This window comes from Diplotaxodon limnothrissa, linkage group LG23 (genome assembly GCF_057381915.1).
Source record: "Diplotaxodon limnothrissa isolate DT_005_m linkage group LG23, D_limnothrissa_male_GT1.1, whole genome shotgun sequence".
NCBI classification, from domain to species: domain Eukaryota; kingdom Metazoa; phylum Chordata; class Actinopteri; order Cichliformes; family Cichlidae; genus Diplotaxodon; species Diplotaxodon limnothrissa.
Window position 1 is genome coordinate 11,414,843 of NC_140617.1, and position 22,329 is coordinate 11,437,171.

At 44.7% G+C, this 22,329-nt stretch overlaps 1 protein-coding gene across 2 annotated transcripts in view; it reads right to left on the minus strand.

Moving 5' to 3' along the window:
- Window positions 1-2,270: 2,270 nt before the first annotated feature.
- The window catches only part of LOC146607611 (uncharacterized protein C1orf21 homolog), a 31,211-nt gene continuing 11,152 nt past the window's right edge, over window positions 2,271-22,329 (minus strand). Inside the window, exons 1-6 of one of the 2 annotated variants that reach the window (XM_085347459.1) lie at window positions 19,907-19,973; window positions 18,688-18,817; window positions 7,362-7,444; window positions 6,266-6,333; window positions 5,335-5,395; window positions 2,271-3,950 (exon numbers count right to left, since the gene is read on the minus strand). In XM_085347459.1, coding sequence (XP_085203585.1) covers window positions 3,903-3,950; window positions 5,335-5,395; window positions 6,266-6,333; window positions 7,362-7,444; window positions 18,688-18,778 — 351 coding nt within the window. In that variant the 5' untranslated portion in view covers window positions 18,779-18,817; window positions 19,907-19,973 and the 3' untranslated portion in view covers window positions 2,271-3,902. Of the gene's footprint in view, window positions 3,951-5,334; window positions 5,396-6,265; window positions 6,334-7,361; window positions 7,445-18,687; window positions 18,818-19,906; window positions 19,974-22,329 lie in introns of those variants that run through there. The other variant, XM_085347458.1, reaches the window with a different exon arrangement.

Consider the following 22,329-nt stretch of genomic DNA (forward strand, 5'->3'; position numbering starts at 1 on the left):
CTCTCACAGCTGACTCATACTGTCTACGTGGGCAACGTCTGCATGGACACACACACACACAAACATGCACCATGCTCCCACATGCAAGGAATATTTATACGTTCATGTGGCTGTCATACGCAGGCGTAGACATGTTCACCTGCATGTGTGAGGTGATTATTTTCTATCCAAAATGCAGTACTGTCTACACACGTGGTTAAAACTGAAGTTAAGCCAGGTTAAATTTTTATAATACATAAAAATTATTCTGCCCTATAACAGTATCTCAAATTTAAGGCCCGTTGGAGTGCGGCAGTCTTAAAACGTATGATTTAAATTGATTCTTTTTTACACTCTGCTCTCTGTCCTATTAAAAATTAATCGATATAGATCTTCTAAAAGCTATCTAGCCTTCCTCAGACACCTTCAGGCGATCCAAATATCAGAGTATCTTATTTCTGCCTGTCAGTTTATTTTCCTTTGATGCTAATAATCCCAGGATGACCAAATCTGAACATTTGTTTTACAACTTGTGGAATTTTTAAGTCTACATCTGTAATCTGGATTAAAACATAAATCATCCAACCAAGAAAACTCAACACAAGCAGACCTGGAGTCACTCTCAGATTAATTAGTGGGTTTAAATCTCAGTTGTTGGTGTTTCTCAGGAGGTGCTAAAGTTTTAAGGCTTTTAGGGGGAGTTTAAAGTCACTGCAGTGTCGTTCCACTTTTAATTCATGAAAGTGAATTTAGCTCAAATATTTTTTAAGAATCTGGATTTAAATCACTCAGAAAGCCAAGAACATGTTGTACCTTAAAAAGACTTTCACACTTTGGGCTGTTCACACACACACACACACACACGCACTGGAAGCAGGGAGGAGTGGGCTCTTTATTGGTACTTACGTCAGGGTGGAAAGAACATTTTCTTGCCCATATTCCTGTCTGAGGTTAACGGGCAACATCCGTCTCCTCCTCACTCTCTCCCTCCTACACTCTCACCTCCCCGACTCCCTCATTTTAATTTCTCGCTCCCGCTCTCCCCCTCTCCGTGTCTGCCTCCAACACTTTTATTTCTCTGTGTGGGAGAGCCTTGCCGCGAGCGCCGTCCCACAGGGAGCCTTTCACGCTGCCGATGTGCTCAGCGGCTGCTGATTGTAACCTCATGCGCCCCTGCAAGTGAGTCATGCAAGGTAAAGAAGGAGTTCGTGTGTGTTACAGAGAGACAGCTATTAAAGACACAGCGGGGCCACCAAATGTTCCCTTCATAACCAGGAGATCGGCTCTACCACTGTTACCCACTCAAGGCATCATACGCACAGTCCCAAGTGTGCACATTAGGCCGAGCTCAGGAGCACTCTGGGGTTTACAGGCATGTGAAGAAGAAAGCAGGCCCGCTATCTCTGGCAGAAGTTTCCCTAACCGGGTCTTAGAATCAGGTGATTACAAGCCAAGGTGAGCAACAGCATAGAGTAACCCACCAACAGCTGCATTTGTGTATCGTCACTGTTATTTTCAGCACAGAAACAGCTGACACTCACCTGTTTAGCTGTGCTCACCTCCACGTAGGCTGCCTCTCCACCTCCACCCACTACTTCTCCATCGCTTTAGTGCTGATATCACATTTTCCCCATCAAACCATCCTTCAGAGAGCTTAAAAACTGACACCCACTCCACCCAACAATTTTTATCAAAAAGGATTCCAGGTAAAATTTCAGCGAAGTAAAGGCCAACACCACAGCCTCAACAGACCCCTGTTCATCTTTACCAGCATGAATGATATTCATTCAGCTGTGTGCCTGCTGCAGCACACTCCTACATCAAGTCTGAGGGGATATACGAGCATATGATTTAAATATATTTTATATTTATATGATTTAAATGTGAGACGAGGTCGTGTCCCCCTGCATGTTTTACAATTAAGCTTGTAGATCGTGTTGTTTTAAGCAGGATTTCGTTGCCTCCTGAAGCTCTTTGAATAATCTTTGTGCTTGAGAGATGTCACGCTGACCTCCGCTTGACAGTTGGGCTGAATTAGCTCATGCACCCGGAGGGCTCACATTTATATAGATAAATAATTTCAAGAGCCGTGATTTGAATTCTCATTGGAGAATTGCTGACATCTAACTGATTTATTTTGACCTAGAAAAAAAAAATGTGAGTGCCCACGAAGTTGTTGATCATGGCCAAAATATGTTTATATGTATTTATTAGAACGCCTGCAGAGCAGACTGCAGTACTGAGTCTGTGCCAGCAGGTGGCAGAGCACAGCGCTGCAGTTATGAATGAATGTGCTCTGACTGCATGGCTTCAGGCAGCATGACCACAGAAAAATAGACTGACTTCTCCCTCCTCAGTGCACTGCCGGCATCATGGCGCTCCATTACTCTGCTCCGAGTAGCGGGGGTGCGCACGCGCACATTAACATGGTACACACAGGATCAGAGCTTCTGCGCTTTCTATTTTTAATAGAAAAAAGTATTTAAAATAATACAACAGTAAGTATCCAGTAAAGATGACAACAGCAACAAAACAAAACAAATCAAAGAAAAAGAAAAAAAAGTGATTAGGTCTGTGTCTCCACGGCAACCATGCATCCTCCCCTTACGCTCAGCCCAGTTTGCTGCTTCAGTGCCAGTGTGTGTGTGTGTGTGTGTGTGTGTGAACACTCAGCCAAAGCAGAAATGTGGAGCTACATGGAACACCTCTGACTGATGCACATGACAGTCTGCTGGTGAAATGAGGAGAACACATTAATGTGTTTGAGTGACTCATATCGATACGCCGAACGTGTGCTGGAATGCGTGTGTGCTACCATATGTACAAGAATAGACTGCACGTGCACGTTAGCACGGCTCTGCCAGGTTCTGGTAAAAGGCGGAGGACGGATTGGGTTGAGACACAGATGCGGTGAATTATGCAGCTTCACTCTGATTGCTGTGGCGGTGAGGGCGATAATGGCTTTGATGAGGATACACTACGATGGAAGCCAAGAGTAAAACAAACTGAAGAAAAGAACATCATGGAAGGGAAGGGCTTGAGTGAATGATTGGCTGGAACAGAATAAAAAACAAAAACAAAAAACAAAAACAGGGTCCTTGACTTCAAGGCAGGAGGAGTTGAGTTTCAAATCACCAGCTCGCTCCATATTCTCTCTTATTAAAATATCCCCAAAATATTCCCCCCTTTCTCCGCCTTCCCTCTTCCTCCCTCACCCGTTCTCTCAGGCTGCCGCGGCCCAGGCCAGCCTGACTGTAGCCAGGCAGGCCAAAGAGTTCAGTGTGGATCCTGGTAGTGTTAGATATCTCCTTCCCTGCGCTCTTTCTTCTCCACTCGTGCATCTCGAGACACCCACCAACATGTTCCTCCTTCCTGGGCCTCCGTATTTGGGAAGTTCTTTTGTCCAATTGCAGAGGTTAAATATAGACAGACAGACAGACAGACAGACAGACAGGAGGACAGATGGAGGCCTGCGAAGCCGCCTTTATCCAGCTTGAGGAAACGGCCGTGCCCAACCCGTCAGAGGCGAGTTCACGCGATGTGTGCACATCCGTCACCGCGTCATCCTCCATCCCTCCCTCCTTTCATCTGCCTGTCACTTCATCCCTCGCCACCTCCATCTGTCCACCCGGGGCCTGAAGGGGTGAGGCGCTAAGTAAGGAGGGCTGTGTATAGTCTCTGAAGAAAGTTTTCTTTATGCCATTCTCTCTCTCTGTCTCAAGCATCCCCCACTCTTTCGCTTGTATTTAAAGTATTATCTTTGCCACATGTTCAACAACTCACAAAATCATACCAACATAAAGTGTCCTGTCAACACCCCATTGGTCAAACACTGATTTAGCGCTCTCTCAGGCACACACACACACACACACACACACACACGGTGAGGCTCTCTGTGGGGGTGACTCCTGGGGGCCTCTGTGCTATGTCCCATCTTCCTCCTCCTCCTCCTCCGAACAGTAGTCTCGTCCCTGCAAACAAAAGCATGACTATGAGAAGAGCCGACACCTGTTACACCACCTCATTTACACAGACCACCATCAGTCTGCAGGCACCCGATAAAGTGCTCAAAGGTGGGCTAAACTAGCTGCTCTCCTTTCCTCTGCAGAGCTTCTCCAACTCTCCTCAAAAAAGCTCTGAAATCACAGGATGCCTCAGAAGGACGCCGAGTGCAGTACTGTAATATTTCCACTCTGTATTACTTTATAGTAATGATGCTTTTCAAATTAAAAGACTTTTACTTCAACGTTAATGTGACAGATATGTTTTCTTTTTTCAGATTTGCAGATTGCACTCATAATGTTTTGATTAAAACACCAGACAGTAATTAAAGCTCTGTTAACGGGCTTTATTTTTGGGCCACATTAACATATTATGACCCGATTGCATTTATACAAGAAAACAGCAGCCTAGTAAAAATCCATCATGTAACCCTATCCATCAGACTCTGCAGCAAGTATCACTATCATTCATCTGGAAATCTGTTTTTTCCTCCAGCATTCGCCGTCATTCTCATTTGTGTAGCTCTCTGTTGACGTCAAACAAGTCACAGAGCTGATTTATAGAATCGCATTAAATCTGTGGCATGGCTGGAACACGGCTTTAACTACACACACTGCAGTCACAGACCATAATAGCTGTGACTGTTTGGAGGCAACATCCAGTCTGATTTTAGGTCCCCGTCACACAGGCCTAGAGACCGGTTGCAGAGCGGTTGCTGGCAGTTGCACCTCCCCGTGATTTGGTCACTCATAATTTGCAGGGAACATTCAAACTTCTCCAAGTTTCATAACAGTTTAAAAGCGAAGATGACTGCACTTCTTTACGTTATTTAAAAAAATGTTCCACCTCTCATCCAAGAGGCTCCTTGGGGTCTGATGGATGAGAAGGAACGCCTTTGAAAAAGACCACGGTGACCAAAAACCTACATGGACGTACTCTCCGATTTCAGCTGCAACCAAAACAGGTCCCAGGATGCAACTTTTATTCGCAACTCCTGGAATCAACTCCAGATGTTTGAAATATATCGAATACACCAACATTTTACTATCTTCACGCTGTAGCTACATTTCCTCATCCACGTTTCAAGGCCGAGGTGAAAATTTTAATCCGTCATAGCGAAGCTGAATCGAGGATTACTCATTTCACTTTGGGTGCTTCTGACTGTTTATGAGCTTGCAGCGTAATTCAAGAGGCAGACTAAGAGCAGCGAGCGCTCATCACCGTGGCGATCACCTGTTCCTCCCCCTCAGTGAGGGAGATGTTTAATGGTTTAGGATCCAGCTGTTATTTTAAATGCCCTGCCCCTCCTTCACTGCAACCCTCCCCAACAAACCCCACTTCCGGCCTCCTCACCTTCTCAATCTTCTCATCCAGCATCCTGAAAAATTCCTGCTGGCTTTCTGACGTGTGAATGCTGAGAGACACAGACACAAATGGAAAAGTTAGAGAGGGGGGGAGAGGAAGTTGGAGGATGGAGATGAGGAGGAGGGGGGAGGCAACAAATACATCATGAGAATTTTCCATTACAACCCCCCCACACACACATACAGCACAGACACGCACACACATCCCTCACCGCAGTGTGAGAAACAGTTCTGTTTGGAGGATTTTAAAAGATCATTTAATAAAGAATTAATGCAGCAAAAGACTAAAGACTGCAGCCGGCAGCAGCCGTGATGTACGCACGCAGAGGCTCATCAACATGCACGCAGCGGGGGCCGGCCACGAGGCAGGATTACAAAAGCCAGACACAAAATATCGCTCGCTTCACGTCATAACATTAACATACTGAGGTGACAACTTAATGGAAGCAGCCGCTTATGAACGCATCAGTTCAGCCAGATTCAGACGCGCTTCAATAATCATTTCTGTTTGTTTTCATTAGAACTCGTCAGAATAAAAAGGCTCCGGCTTGAATTCGAGTGAAATAACGTTCAGCCTGATAACTTCGGCTTATTTTTCATTCGCAAGATTATTTCACATTTTTCTAGGTCCCCTTTCTACTGGCTGCATGGCTCTGAGAGGGGGCCCCCGCCACAGTTTAAGAACCTCCGGCTCAACAGTTCATTTTGAACGTTGAAAACAGACGAAATCAGCGTGGAAACAGAAAGAGAAACTGTGGCTTCCTCTGTCACAAAACAAAAAGAAAATATATTACGTAATGTGAGCAAACTGTACCTTTGACATTTGTCATTCAAATTACCGAAGTTGCCCATAAAGAATAGATGTTATTATTTATTCCCACTGCATGTTTACGAGATTAAACCCGCTACTCATGACTTACTTGGATTTGATGTTTGGTGCAGGAACCTCTTTCTGCTGTTTGCCCTTGTGCTGGACATTACTCTTCTCCTGAAAACGCACGCACATGCACACCATTAGTTTTCATTATCAGCTGATAGATACGTTTAAAACAAACAGCTACATCACTGGAAGCAAATGTCACATCAAACCTGGATTATCAAATTACAATCCTCACCCAGACGGCACTGCGTGACGGGCGTGGGACACGGGAAAGAGGCATAATGTATGTATGCCTAATAAAACTGATTATCGGCTCTGATGAAGGTTGATCACCATGCATGCGTTTCCTGCTGTGTTTCCGCATCATGCATTTTCCACCTCTGAGTCTCTGAGTGAGGATTACTTTGTGAGAGCAAGCAGCTACACGGATGCTGGTCAGACCGCAAACGGCAGACGGACCGGGCTATGTAAAAACGCAGCTTGTGTCTTACAACAACTCATTTGGCGCTATATAAATAAAACTGCATTGAATACAGTCCTTATCTGTTGTGTGTGTCTGTACTGAAAATGCGCATGTGAGACAGTATGACTCATGACTGCAGACCAAAACTACCTACAGGTAAAATAAAATAACGTGAACCTGAATATGAAGGCAGACCTAATTTACATGACGCTCATTCTTTTCAGTCAGTTAGTGATCTGGAGAGGATAAAAACCTGTTTTTGCAAGTTTCACCTTTTGAGGAATAATGCATCCAAACATTATTATGTAACAGGGAAGCTGTTCTGCAAATTTCTGAAGCAGAATGACTTTCCCAGTCACGATATAGTACGTCTTTGCACCACTGAAGACCTAAAAGTTTTGCAGGAGGGAGTGAAACCAACCGAGCGATCAGCCCACACATTCCACACACGCCTCATGTTGTTTCTACCTGCATGCGAGGCAAGTTTTGTGTGTGTTTTTTGCACTAAGACAATGTGTGTGTGCGTGCAGGCTGGTCAGGCTGATGGAGCCGCCTCTGGACACAAACAGCAGTCTGTTCGCCTCATCTGATGGACTGTCAGGAAAAGGTCTGCGAGTCTGTGAGCCGATGACAGGCTGTCAGCGGATGGTGTGTGCGTGTTTGTGTGTCTCACCAGGTTCTCCTGGTTGCGTGCATTCACTCGGTTTTCATCCCCTCTCATGTACTTCACCTCCTCCACTCCCTTCTTGTATTCGTCTGGAAAGAGAGAGAATGAGGGATGATTAAAGGAGGGAGGAAAGAACAATAAGTTGCATTTATCAGAAGAAACAGGGACCAAATTCCTTTCAGAAATAGTTTAAGAACGGCTCGTCAGCCTTACTGTAACCTCGCTGCAACAGCAACATGGCCAGCGACTATTCCATTGATTGTTGTTATAATTGGTTCAAGGTAATCTGATAACTATGACCTGATGGGGTGTACTGAAAAGTGGAGATGACAGCTGAGGGATAAGCAGGAGGACACAAGTTTCCATTTTAGCTACAGCAATTCATCTGATGAGAGAGAAAGCAACGACGGGCAGACACCGAGGGAGAATAAGTGAGTAGTGGGTATGTGAAATGAGAGGAGACGAAAAGGGGGGGGGGAAGAAAAAAGAGGCGATAAGGAGGAGTAAGCTGCAGGGGATTTAAGATCAGTTAAACAGCTTCTGGGCTTCATGGACAGCTTAGACGGTTAAGACAGTTAAGACAAACTCAGAGGCAGCAAGAGCGTTGGCCGTCACCAAACGGCGCAACCATCTGCACGGTTCAACCACCGCGCCCAGAACGTCCGGCCTCAATCAAGCCCACAGCTCAGACTCAGGGCAATAAATCATCCAAAGTTATTTTCCCGATACCGTCCGAGCCCCGATGATTAGCCCAAGAACAGCCAAGATATCGCGATGCACACAGTCAACCCACACAAGTGCAAACTGTGCAAACTAACGAACGACAGCCGATACTCATTACGGATCTTATCATTAAGTCCATAAACAAATATCACAGTCCTTTATGACTTCCACTCGGGTGGTTCTGTTTCTGGTTTTCACTGTGTCCACGAACGCGATCGCTTGAAGAGTTTTGAATGCCATGTGATCAAACTTTGTGGGGGGCGTAGAGCGGGGTCGTGTTTACAACCTGGCTCGTGTCCATCGAGGCCTTCAAGGTCAACTTCATGATTTTGTCATGAAAACTGACAAAAAGCCTTAGAACGTGTGCATACAGGGAGTGCAGAATTATTAGGAAAGTTGTATTTTTGAGGAATAATTTTGTTATTGAACAACAACCATGTTCTCAATGAACCCAAAAAACTCATTAATATCAAAGCTGAATGTTTTTGGAAGTAGTTTTTAGTTTGTTTTTAGCTTTAGCTGTTTTAGGGGGATATCTGTGTGTGCAGGTGACTATTACTGTGCATAATTATTAGGCAACTTAACAAAAAACAAATATATACCCATTTCAATTATTTATTTTTACCAGTGAAACCAATATAACATCTCCACATTCACAAATATACATTTCTGACATTCAAAAACAAAACAAAAACAAATCAGCGACCAATATAGCCACCTTTCTTTGCAAGGACACTCAAAAGCCTGCCATCCATGGATTCTGTCAGTGTTTTGATCTGTTCACCATCAACATTGCGTGCAGCAGCAACCACAGCCTCCCAGACACTGTTCAGAGAGGTGTACTGTTTTCCCTCCTTGTAAATCTCACATTTGATGATGGACCACAGGTTCTCAATGGGGTTCAGATCAGGTGAACAAGGAGGCCATGTCATTAGTTTTTCTTCTTTTATACCCTTTCTTGCCAGCCACGCTGTGGAGTACTTGGACGCGTGTGATGGAGCATTGTCCTGCATGAAAATCATGTTTTTCTTGAAGGACGCAGACTTCTTCCTGTACCACTGCTTGAAGAAGGTGTCTTCCAGAAACTGGCAGTAGGACTGGGAGTTGAGCTTGACTCCATCCTCAACCCGAAAAGGCCCCACAAGCTCATCTTTGATGATACCAGCCCAAACCAGTACTCCACCTCCACCTTGCTGGCGTCTGAGTCGGACTGGAGCTCTCTGCCCTTTACCAATCCAGCCACGGGCCCATCCATCTGGCCCATCAAGACTCACTCTCATTTCATCAGTCCATAAAACCTTAGAAAAATCAGTCTTGAGATATTTCTTGGCCCAGTCTTGACGTTTCAGCTTGTGTGTCTTGTTCAGTGGTGGTCGTCTTTCAGCCTTTCTTACCTTGGCCATGTCTCTGAGTATTGCACACCTTGTGCTTTTGGGCACTCCAGTGATGTTGCAGCTCTGAAATATGGCCAAACTGGTGGCAAGTGGCATCTTGGCAGCTGCACGCTTGACTTTTCTCAGTTCATGGGCAGTTATTTTGCGCCTTGGTTTTTCCACACGCTTCTTGCGACCCTGTTGACTATTTTGAATGAAACGCTTGATTGTTCGATGATCACGCTTCAGAAGCTTTGCAATTTTGAGACTGCTGCATCCCTCTGCAAGATATCTCACTATTTTTGACTTTTCTGAGCCTGTCAAGTCCTTCTTTTGACCCATTTTGCCAAAGGAAAGGACGTTGCCTAATAATTATGCACACCTGATATAGGGTGTTGATGTCATTAGACCACACCCCTTCTCATTACAGAGATGCACATCACCTAATATGCTTAATTGGTAGTAGGCTTTCGAGCCTATACAGCTTGGAGTAAGACAACATGCATGAAGAGGATGATGTGGACAAAATACTCATTTGCCTAATAATTCTGCACTCCCTGTATGGTCAAAATATAAAAAGTAAGATTTCAAATGTCAGATTTGACCTCTGATCCTCCTTTATGGTGAACAGACTGATCTGAAGGTCAGGACCTGAGTTATTTAAATGTTGCACTGACAACATGCTTACAGGGAATGTCACACAGGGATCGTGTTACTTTATTATGACTTTTTTTAGACACATAACAGTAACAGATTAGAACCGTTTCAATAAATGTACAATTACTAAATGTGTAACCGATGGAGTGAATGCTACATGTGTACTATATGCACATGAATATATGGAAGATACTCTACTATTCCCTTAAAAGTACACAGTGCCCAGAGAGCGAGCTGCCTGGGCGGATGTTTGTGCTCTCTGGCTGCTTCTTGTTGTATTTTAGATGACATTAATGAGCCTTTAAAGACCAAAGTGAACACACTGTACAGTTCCAGTATGATGAGGCCTACTGCCAGCCATGTGTTTATCATGTTTATTGATGATTATTAATGATCAGTGATGTGGGACGCATTGGAATGGTTTTAGGACCTTTAGACAAGCTCTTAATAAGAGTGACCGTAACGTGAAATGATATGTACGGCACATTTGCGTAACCCCGAGCCCCGCCTAACCTTGAGCAACAACACAAGCTCTGCTGACTACCTCGTAACTGATAAAGCAGCTGAGAAGGCGATAAGTACCAGTGGCTTTATCTCTTACACACTTTGTATTTTGCCCCCACGCTCTCTCTGCAGTGTGTCTGTCGGCGTGACGTCCGTCTGTGCCCCCGCGTACCCGGCTGAAGGGTTCGCCCAACTCCTCACCTGATGTGTGCTTAAGCCCACGATCACCTGTGTTTTTACATCGCGCACGTGTGTCTTTAGAGCCGAAATAATTAGCGAGAGAAAGAGAGAACGCTGGCAGAGATGAAGAGAAAGAGACGAGAGAAACAAATGCCAGCTCCTTTTCTGCTGTTTGTCTCAGGAATGTAAACGAGTCGGAGCAAAGCAGCTCCTGTCTGAACATGCCGACAAACACACACATACGGCGCTGTAACACAGCACAGGCTCACCGAGCTCAGGTCTGCTCTGTAAACACAAGTGCATACGGTGCTACTGTAGGAAACAGTACTAAGAGCTATTTCCTCTGCTCTCCTGATGGCAGAGGGGCAACAGCATCAATTTCAAGCTATATAATCTGTTTTTTTAGGGCAGAGACAAACGAACAGAGGGGGTAAAATTAGCAGCAGCTGCTGGATTTACACTAAATCAGCCTAAACTGGAATTTTAAAGCAAGCATTGAGGAGCATGTGGCATTATAATTTGGGTGAGCTGCAGCCTGAGAGGTTAAAGTGTTTGAATGTTCTGCTTCTGTCACAGGATGGCAGCTGAACGCGACGATAAACGGTAGACAGATCAAAGTGACCCAGCTTGCACCAATCAAGAGTCATCACATCACAGACTTTGCTTCGATTTAGATAGGAGCAAAGAAAGTGGTCACGCTGCGCGAGTTGTATGTGAAGCGTGCGTGCGTGCGTGCGCGTGGCACGCTGTGTCACAAGAGATGACATGGGTGTTTCGTCACATCGATGCTGGGCTCGCTTTGGGTGAGAGGGAGGGAGCCCGTCGGAGAGGGGAGAGATGAAAGGGAAGAACTATTTTGAGAAGCCGCGATTTTGTGATGTGGACGTCGTTCACATCTCTGATTACAGAGCGGCGCTCCGCGCTGACCTTAAGATACCAGCAGTCAGAGTGTGTGTGCGCGTGTGTTCACATGTGTGTGTGTGCACAAGCATGTTTCATTGCAGATAGAAATGGAAACGTCTTTGAATCAGCACGTTTGTCATTTCATGCGAGTGCAGTGTTTGTTTGGGTATGAGTCATTTAAATCGCCTTATTTAAGCGTGTGTGTGTGTGTGTCTGCTCTCATAGCTCTCGCTGGCCTGTCCTGTGGCTATGTCACTCTGTCCTTCCTGCTGTGTGTCCTCCCTCTCAGCCAGCCTGGCTACAAGCCATCATCGGTCTGGCCGTGACACTCACACCTGAACGCGAACCCTCATCTCTAAACAGGCGCACACACACCAACCATCGCTCCAATGAAATGACTATCAGCTTTGAAAGGAGAAGAGAGAAAAATAATTGTTTATGATATTTTGAACAGAAATCTTGCCGGCAGGGATAAAATGATGAAAAGCAGGAAGAGAACGATCTCAAACAGTTTATTACTGCAAGGCCCGTTTAACATTTCAGCTGGAGTCACTGAACTATCGGAGGAAGGTTATACAGTTAACTACAACTGAACTAAAGCACTGGCTGTGGGAACACATTAGGCAACACCTTGCTAATGCTTCAGAACCATCTTTATACTTTATGGCACAGATTCAGCACACTGCTGGAAACATCCCTGACAGCTGCTGCATCCATGACGTTTACCGCATCCTGAAGTTGCTCTATTGGATCAGATTCATCATCACGAACAAACCAGTTTGAGACTATCTGAGCTATCGGAAGATGGGTACGGTGTGGACTGGCTCTTACATAGAGCTTTTCTACTCAAAGCATCAGCGTCAGAAAGCCTGGGGTGGCTTTAGCTCAGGTGGTAGAGCAGGTTGCCTACTAATCGGAAAGTTGGTGGTTTGACTCCAGTCTGCATGCAACAACTGAAGTGTGAATGTGTGAATGTTAGCTGGGTGAGCTGGTGCAGACTGCAGCTTCACTTTCCTGTATGTAGCTCACAGGAGCCGTTGCAGCCCATGTGCTTCAAGCTTCAACATGCTACGGATTCAGAGATGTTCTTCTGCACACCTAGTTTGTAATGAGTGGTTATTTGAGTTATTGTTGCCTTCCTTCAGCTCAAAGCAGCCAAACCAGTCGAATCATATCATCTCTGTGACGGCGGAGACGGCCACGTCGGAAAATCCCAGCAGAGCAACAGTATCTGAAGCACTCACACCAACAACTACATTTACAGTCACTTAAAATCACCTTCCTTCCCCACCCTGGCAATTAGTCTGAACTTCAGGACATCTTGAAAATGTCTACACGCCTCAGTGCCCTGAGTTCCTGCCATGTGATTGGCTAATTAGATGTCCGTATTAGATTAGACTGAGAGGTCACGACTGACTCAGAGCCCTTACGTGTTTATTAAAATGCCAAAAAGATACTCTGATATCTCATCTCTGAGTAATACTCCCACACATTATCACCGAAATAGCAAACTGATAACACAACTAATAAAAGTTATTGACTCATGATTAATCAGTAAAGTAAGTAAGAGATGCAGGAGACACGCCGGGTGCCGATATGTGTTTCCAGAGACTGACACAGCTGCTCACAAATGAAAGTCAGTTACAGCTTGTCTCTCACTGTCACTAAAACTCTTCCAAGATGAAAGGAACCTGAGGAAAGTCTCATCTGTGTGAAAACAGTCAAACTTCACGTAAAAAGAAATAAAAACATTAAGTGGAATTTGCAGTGTTGGGACAGCTTCTCAGAAATATCCAACACTGAGACAGATCATGCTTTTGTTTGATGAAGGCTCTCGTCTGATCTGTCGTAAAGAGAAAGTTACAAGCGGAGAAGATTAGCGCAGGCTCTCTGCTCATCTGCGAGCTGAGCTGATGGATTCAATAAGTAAACTTTACTGCATAAACACGACTTTCAGAGAACTCTTACATACGGATGAGACCTCCTGTATGCATAAAGAGCTTAAACACTTCTTGTGTGCATTAGAGCCTCTCCTTGATTATCCCAGTGACATCAGGGGATGGATGGCACCGAATTTCCTTAATTTTAAAGGAAAAAAAAGATTGGGGTCATGCTTTTTAAATCCAGTAGCTCCAGCTGTAACCCTACCTTTGACTTTTCCTCCTTGGCCATACATGAAAAATCCAGCATCACTAATTTAGGTGTGAAAATGGACCCCAGCCTAAAACTTAACCGCCACATGCAAGTCGAGTCCTCCCTGTTTTTAAGTGCTTTCAGTTGAGGCAGCTGTCAAAAATCAAGCCCATCCTGTCTAGATCCCACCTAAAGGCATCACCTCTCGTCTGGATTATTGTTACTCTGCCTCCCTCTCACGTCTACACCCGTTACAAAAACGCTGCTGCACGATTTTCACGACCCTGTCGGCTTGTGGCCTTCATCGGGGTCATGATGAAGCCGAAACGCGTTGGTCTGGTAACCTAATAACTTCTCCATGCACCTGGGACGTAGGTGAAATTGTGCCAGAAAAGCAAACAAGAGCACATAACTCAGATTTTAGCGTAGTACTATTTCAAATCTGGCATTTATGAATGAACTTGTAGCTGATTCAATGTTTTACACTTGATCTCTCATTTTTTTCTACAGCACTTATGTTGTTTTTAAGTGCTTTGGAAATAAAGTGATGATCGTGATGATGAAGTGCATGGGAGCAGATATGCATACACAGACACTTAAATGCTCATTTCCAGCTCCACAAATTTTGTTGTTGGACTCCAGAGTAGCTTCCTGTGATTTTCTGCTTAAAACAATCTTTATTTATCTTATACTGGACCTCAGGACATACTTTAAACCAACCTGCTTTCTGATTGGCTGCCTTTCACAGAAGATTTCAGCCGCAGGTGGTTGGTACCAAGGTCGGTATGACCATCCACCATTTTAACAGTAGAAAATGAGGAAAGGAACAACAGGTCAGCACAGGGCTGGACTGTATTTGAGCTGTCTGTGCATGACTCTGAGTTAGCTTCCTCTTTAGTTCAACTTCTGTAATCAGCTGTGGAGCTTGTGGCTTCTGAAGATCACTGAATGAATCAGGTTTTTTTTGCCTCCCCTCTGAACACAGTCCCACTTAACCACTGAGCTGCTGATGAGCCCTCTATTAAAAACGCAACATACCTTTAAAATCAAGGTCCATTTAACCCAACATCTGCTGTCAGGGGTCACACAAAGGTCATTATCAACCCAAGTTAACCTCTGGTTTCTCAATGATCACGTTCACATGACGGAGGCGGTGCTGTATGATTCACCAGAACCACAGACAGGCCTATTGTCAGCAGACCAGTTGAAAAAACTGACAGATGAGCAGTGTTTAAAAGCTCTGTACGGATGATCATCACTACAAAGAGCTGGTGCATTTGTAAAGTTTAAAGGAAGGAGTGTAATTGAACTGTTCAGATATGCGGAAGACAGTGTCGGTTTTTAAAATCTCTCAGCTGCAGCCCCGAGAGTGTGAGAGCAGGTACAGAACAAGTATAAAAGTACAATTCAAATGTCAGCCTAGCGCACATGCAAATGTGATATAAAGGTCAACAAGTACAAACATAGGTGCCTTGTTTTCAGATATTAGAGCTGATAGGGAGGATAAAATTAGTAGAAATCTATTTTTCTACTAATGTGCGTCAGGGAAAGACAATACTTTAAAAACTTCCTCTTACTCTCAGCACACTGAGGTCTGAGGCATCTTTCCAGGTCGCAGCCTGCTCTGCAGCAGGTTGTGTCTGCAGCAGAAGTTAACATTGCGATGTATACCAGCAAGAAGTGAACTGCCTTCATAATACTGAAAACCTTCTTCTCCTCCTTCTTTTCCATAAGTGGTCGTCACAGCAGACCGTCTGCCCCCATCCCAGCATCCACCTCTGTCACACCGACCCTCTGCATGTCCTCCTTCACTACATCCATGAATCTTCTTCATCATCCTCTCTGCCTCTGCTGCACATGTGCAACCCATTTCTGCCTCTCTGACTCTGAGCTGCCCCTCTGATGGATTCATTTCTAATGCTGCTCTCACCTCTGGTTCCAAGTCTATCTTTCCATCCCAGGGATTGAACCGGTGACCTTCAGGTCTGTGCGCTGCCCCAGAGAGGAGTCGTTTTCACTCGGCACGCAACGTACACAGAAACGATGTCCTTTGTGACTTTGGGCTGTCAGCTGTGTTTTGTGTTCCTCGAGTTTAACAGGGAACCGACGGCACAATCGGTTAATTCAAGAAAGCAACTGGTCTGTTTTGTTTTTTTCATCTGCGATAATATTTCCAAGGTCTGATTCTCATTCGGCAGTCCGATAAAGAAAGCCCCGAGTTTCTTTGAACAATAATTTCTGAGCAATCCCGTTTTACTCCCAGGAAGTGATTGTAGCGTTGTCTGCTTGTGGCACAGAAGGACAGTAACGTGTTCATTCAGTGAGACAGTCGAACCTTTCAGCACAAAAACTGAGATAAACACTGAAACTGCACACCGCCTTGTTTTCTATAAATGTTGAGCTGCCACATATACAATCAGATATACTTGCTATCTCCACTCTAATCTCCTCTGACTGTAATTATTACAGACATCAGCAGCACGATGTTGTGGAGAGTGTTGCTATTTTCCCTCGTCGTCCCCTCAGCGTTTGTGTAATGGAGCTGAGCCTTTTCCGGTTATTGTGTGAGAGCGACTGAGAGAGGGTTGGGGAGGGGAGGGCAGGGCATTTGGGGGATTGGTTAGGGTTAGCGGCCGGAGTCTGAATATCTGGGACATACAAATACACACTCACGCACACAGAGGGCACAAGGACAGACTGATTGCCAGACAATCTGTTGGAGGCAGATCTGCATGAGCATGAATAGGGCTTACTGTCTAACTGAGCACACTGATATGAAAACATCAGCGCATACGTGAATACAAACACACCGACGCGCAGCCCGCTGGGGTTACACTTGTGTGCGTAGGCTGACCAGAGCCGACCAGTGTTTTCCGCCTAAGTCATGAGAAGTAAACCGGATGCTGCGAGCCAGTTTGGCAGCGGTTGTAAAGGGCGGCGAGTCGAGTGGGAAAGAATGACTGCACAGTATGTGACGACAGCGACAGCAGAAAGATGTGCACGCGAAGCGGGTGAAGATAAGGAAGGGGGGCATTAAGAAGGGAGATGCTTTTGGGGTTTTGAGGCCTGGGATAACTCTAATCCGCACAATCCAGGTCACTTCCATCTCTACCTTCACACACACACACACACACACACACACACACACACACACACACACACACACACACACACACACCTCGGATATTCATATCTTGTGGGGACATCTAATTGACATAATGCTTTCCCTGGCCCCTTACCCTTAACCTAACCATCAAAAATGAATGCCTAACCCTAGCCCTTACCCTAAATATAACTATAACCCAAATGTAACCCTGACGCTAAAACCACATTTTGAGCCTCAAAAATGCCTTAAAATGTGTGGTCCCCATAAGGGCTGTTGGCCCCCACAAGTATTGTAATTGTCCAATTTTTGGTCCCCACAAAGATATCCCCACACACACTCAAATAGTAGTCCAACCCATGCACTGCCATTCCAGATTTCCCTTTAACCAACTGACAGTGAGACTAGGGGATAGGATGGGACTAAGAGGGAGGAAGGAGGAGGGGATGTGAAAGGACACAAGGTTCTGACCTAATGTTGTGCCAAAGAAGAGAGGAAAAGAGCTGGGAGAAACACTGGGAGATGAAGGCAGGAAGAGAAGGAGGAGGGAGGAGAAGGGGGTGCAGAGACCCAAAATAGTGTGACAGAGAGAAAAAGGAAGAGAAGAGCGAGGCCTTGAAAGGGGGGACGGGAAGACACAGAAGTTGAGAATAGATTGAAGAAAGAAAAAAAAAGGCCTGCAGCGCCAAAATACGTCACTCTCTTCCTCTCTCAAGGAAAAAAATGTTCATCTCATTGCTCTCCTTCATGTCTCCTTGCCGTGTTCTGGCGCTGCTCAGAAGACAAAGCGGGAGACAAGAGGGCAAAAGAGAACAGAGAGGAGCACGAAACAGGGCAGGAGCAGAGTTAGAGAGGGGTTACAGGGAGGAGGTGAGAGGCTGGAGAGGAGTTAGAAAGATCAGAGGGAGAGGGGGATGACAGATAGACAGAGAGAGGGGACCTCCTGTGGATCATCATCTGCCACATCCATTCACCCGCCTGCAGCTATACCAGAGTGTTGCTCCTAATTCTTAATCACTGTTAATCCCTCCGCCACCCATCATCTCTCTCCGGCTCCAGCTTTTATTCCTGCCCCTCATTACACAACAGCCGGCTACACGCTGCTAAAGCAAAGGGAGCAACTAAGGACTGTAGTATATTCATTACTAATGAATCTCTCTGCATTTTTTATTAATCAAATCTACAAAATTAGGTCGTGTTTGGGAGACACATTTGTAGAAAGTGAGCATTGTTAAAACTGTTGTTCTTTTGAGCTAATCCAGCTGTTTTCAAACCTTTCTGGCTGGTTACCAAAGCAGTATGGACTCATGATGCCCATCAAATAGCCTTTGTCTGCTTTGTGACAGCAGTTTACCATTTACAGTTTCAGAAACCTTCACTTTTTACATTTTTAGCATTTGATGTCAGCGAGAAGACGTTTCTCTGTTGTTCTACTCTAATAAAAACGCAAGAATAGCAATATGGAGATGGAACGAACACGCCAGGTCCCATCCAAGGACACGACTCAACGCCGTCATCTCACTAACTGGTTACTTCCTCTCTTACACGAACTGTCAACACAGACATCTCCAATAAAAGCGGCGGTGTTGACAGTTATTGTCTGAATTGGAGAACTTTACACTCTGCCGAAGTACCGTGAGCTGTAACAATGAGGATGTATATTGTGTGGGCAGGCGGGGTAATGGGTCCACGCTGAGCAATCAACTGAGTGAAATGGAGCAGTGAAGATTTTATTGACATCCGTTCGCGAACTGACCGGTGAAGACGTCGCCGTTGCTGTAGGCCTTGCCGCGTCCCTCCTCATCGCTGGGCACGGCCGACACCTGCTTGGCCGAGGTGCAGCCCATGGCCTCACACTCTGAAACTTCTCCTCATCGCACTCTCACCTGCACAGAGAGAGAAAACAAGACTTCGTATTCACGACAGACACAATAAAACGAACAGCGCTGTTGTTTTTACGGCGCTCTGTCAAACATGATCGACGGTTTGAGCTTTTATGGCGACTCCCGATCGGTGCAAAATGTCGTTTATGTTGTTTTTTTTCCATGCAGCACAACCCTAAGAGAAAGAGAAATGCACATTTATAGCGCATGCTGCAGGTTATTACTTCCTCATAAGAGTTTCTTTCAGAGCTAAAAATAGCCACTGCCATTAAATACATGGAGCAGCAGCAGCAGGGGTGCAGTGCAGGGTAAATAAAGAGCATAACCCATCTGATATATGCTTTATGCTTTTTATTCTTGTTATACAAAACACCTAAAAAAACTAAAAGAAATGCATAAATAAATAAATGTGTTTTGTGAAACTGAACACAAATGTATTTAAATGTGAAAACTTACAGAGCTAGTCACACCTGAATATTTGGACTTTTGATCTGAAAACATTACTAAGTGATGTTTATAGAAAACCTCTTGGTTGCCTGCGCAAGCAGCAACATCAGCATCCGTACCTTTGGCTGCTTGGTGAATATTCACCACCCTCAAAGTTCTGTTTGTCTCCAGCTGTTAAATGTCCAGTTCCCTCTTTTGCTAAATGCCAAACTATGTTCCTCCGATAGATGTTTGCCGTCTGTCTGCAGTGGGCCGTGAAACTGCCAGTGTAAAATACACTGTGTCTGTGAAAACTAAATTAACGGGTGAGCTAAGAGAGTGAAGCTGTTGGTCTAAACAACCAAAAATAATTAGCTGAACTCTACCAGTATCACAGGAGCTGCAGGTGGGCTGATCAGTGACACAGTTCAGGTGTTATTTAGTCTTTGGATTCATTAATACAGAGTTAATGACTCTGCACTTATCACAGTCATTAATTGCAGAGTTAAACTAAAAACTAATTACAGCACAGCCCGCATAGATTTTGTGCCAGATAGCAATGCTGATTTTTATTAGTGAGAAGATAATATTAATATAATCCCCAGTATAAGTGGCTGCAAACGAAAAATACCAAGTTCAAGGACAGGGGAGGAGACACAAACCAACCTCAGGGGGTCACGAGTCCAAACATCTGGCATCAAAATCTGCCAAAGCTGCTGAAACTACCCCTTCTTCTAATATCCTGCAAAAAATTCAACATAAAAAGAATAGGTACATATTACTATATATAAATAGCTCATTAGAAACCTCACCTAAAATTACACCAAGCGTTTCCAGTAGTGACAGTGCATGTATATCATGAGTTATCTGAAATGTAGGAGAAAAAGGCAACTTCAGATGACCCCTCCCTGATTTGTTCAACTGTCTGTCCAAAGTTCATGAATGTAAATGTCTGACTAGCTGTATTTATGAAGTTACACAGAAAAGGAGAAGTGATGGGATTTTATGGGAACTACATAGCAAGTTAATGTGATTATTGCACCACTATCTGCTCAGTAGTGATGCTTCTCTGCTACATGAAGCCAACATTGCTGAAGAGATAAACCCTTCCCTAGATTACACCAATTTGTGTTACCATCCATTAAAAATAAACAAACAAAAAAAATTGTTTTGCATATCGGGCACCATGATATAAGGATGCACTGATCTGTTGACACAGAGTAAAAATCCAATAGCTGTGTTAAATGAGCGAGGTGTTCCTACTCTGAGGAAGACACTGCGATTATTCTTATATGGACTGTTAACATCATCAGGATCAACAACAAAAGTGTAAACAGGACTGCGATGCATAAAATGAACGATAAAGTCTCTCTACATGAGCAAATGCTGCTTTGCTACTGACTGTGACACAGCAAACGCAGAGCAACAGGGAGCCACGTTCACCGCATCAGCATTGACCTTTTCCAGTCCGGATATCCAATCCAAATATCAGATTGGTGATCTGATCTACCTGGAACATCGGCGATACGAATACGGCTCTGTGCTATTATACTGTTTGGCCTGTTCATGCTGTTGGTAAACTGATATACTTAAAATTTGAAATGAATATTTTATTTCTAGATAGACAGACATTGCATATATGCTAAAAAGTGTAATTTTGGCCTGTTGCTAGGCGGTTGCTAGCCATGCATAATGAAACTTTTGTGGATATGAGTTTGATGTCACTCCCCTGAAACACATTTTTTTTATGAGGTGTTGAAAGTTCATAAATGCTAAAAACGAATAGTTTTCATCTGTTGCTAGGCAACTTGATGCATTTTTAATGCCTGATATAGATGAGAACCATCAGATAAGTAGTAAAGCACCTGTAGTTCAAGTTTGAGTGCAGATGGTCTCGGAGGAGTTTACAGACAAAGACACCAACAGACTGATTTTATACATTACAGTAATATTTTCACTTTCAGCAAACCTGTAACCTGTAAACCAGTCTGACTCGGCCGTTAAGTCTCTGTAATTACTTCAACGCAACTCAGAGCTTTGTTTGAGAACAACGTGAGGGCATGAACAAACTAAATCGAACTCATCGTTACTCTATAGAAAATAAGAAAACCCTCCCACCCTGCAGAACAGCTAACACAAAGCTGCACACGCTGTATGTAGATAGTTTTTGTGTCACTCACACATGCCATATGCTGTCTCTGACAGGCCCATCTGACTGCTGCCACTTACAAAAATGCGCACGCACGCACGCACGCACGCACACACACACACACACACACACCTGATTAAATCTGTGCCGCCGGTACATAAATAATAAGAGGCAGGGTGAGGAAGAGGCTTTTTGAAGACACTGAAAATAGAGAGAAAAAGACAAAGAGAGGGAGGGTGGGTTGAGCTGAAGGGGGACAAGGTGGAAGGAAAAGGTCTACAATAGGTGGGACAGAAAGGGTCTAGAGAGGAGGACGAGTGCACAGCTTCAAAAGAACGCCGCCTGGCCCTCGCTGCTCCTTCAGAGCGTTTGAAGTTGACAGGAGGCCGTCTTTAGGTTGCGGCCCACCAGCTTCCATCTCACTGGATATGACACAAAGCACCAGGTGCACAGCGCTCGAGTACCTGCGTGTGCAGGTACTATGTAGCCCAGAATTTACTGGCCAGTATTATCAGCAAACTAAGCTGCTGCTGTTCCCTTTATCACAGGCTGCTTCATTCACTGTCACTTGGCAGGTTGTCACTCGGTGAGGCAGCAGAGGAGTGTCGAGGAGACTGCAACAATTCTCAGGAACAAACCATACATAGCAAAAAAAAGAAGCATCCTGAAATTAATTATCTTTCGTTGCTCCTTTGAGACTCTGAGGTGTGTGAATATTCAGTGCAAGATGAGAGAACTCATATATGAATCCCTTTCTCAGCTCTGCAGGAGAAAAGACATTAATCTCTGGAGCCTGAGCAGAGCTTACACATGAATTTCTCTAAGGGCCTACAGGCAAGAGGGAGTAATACCTTGCGGGCAAGAATCCAGACACTTAGACACACACATGCAAGCTCGGGATGAGTGTGTAGGGTCACCTGTGGCTTGAGTAGGAGTTCTG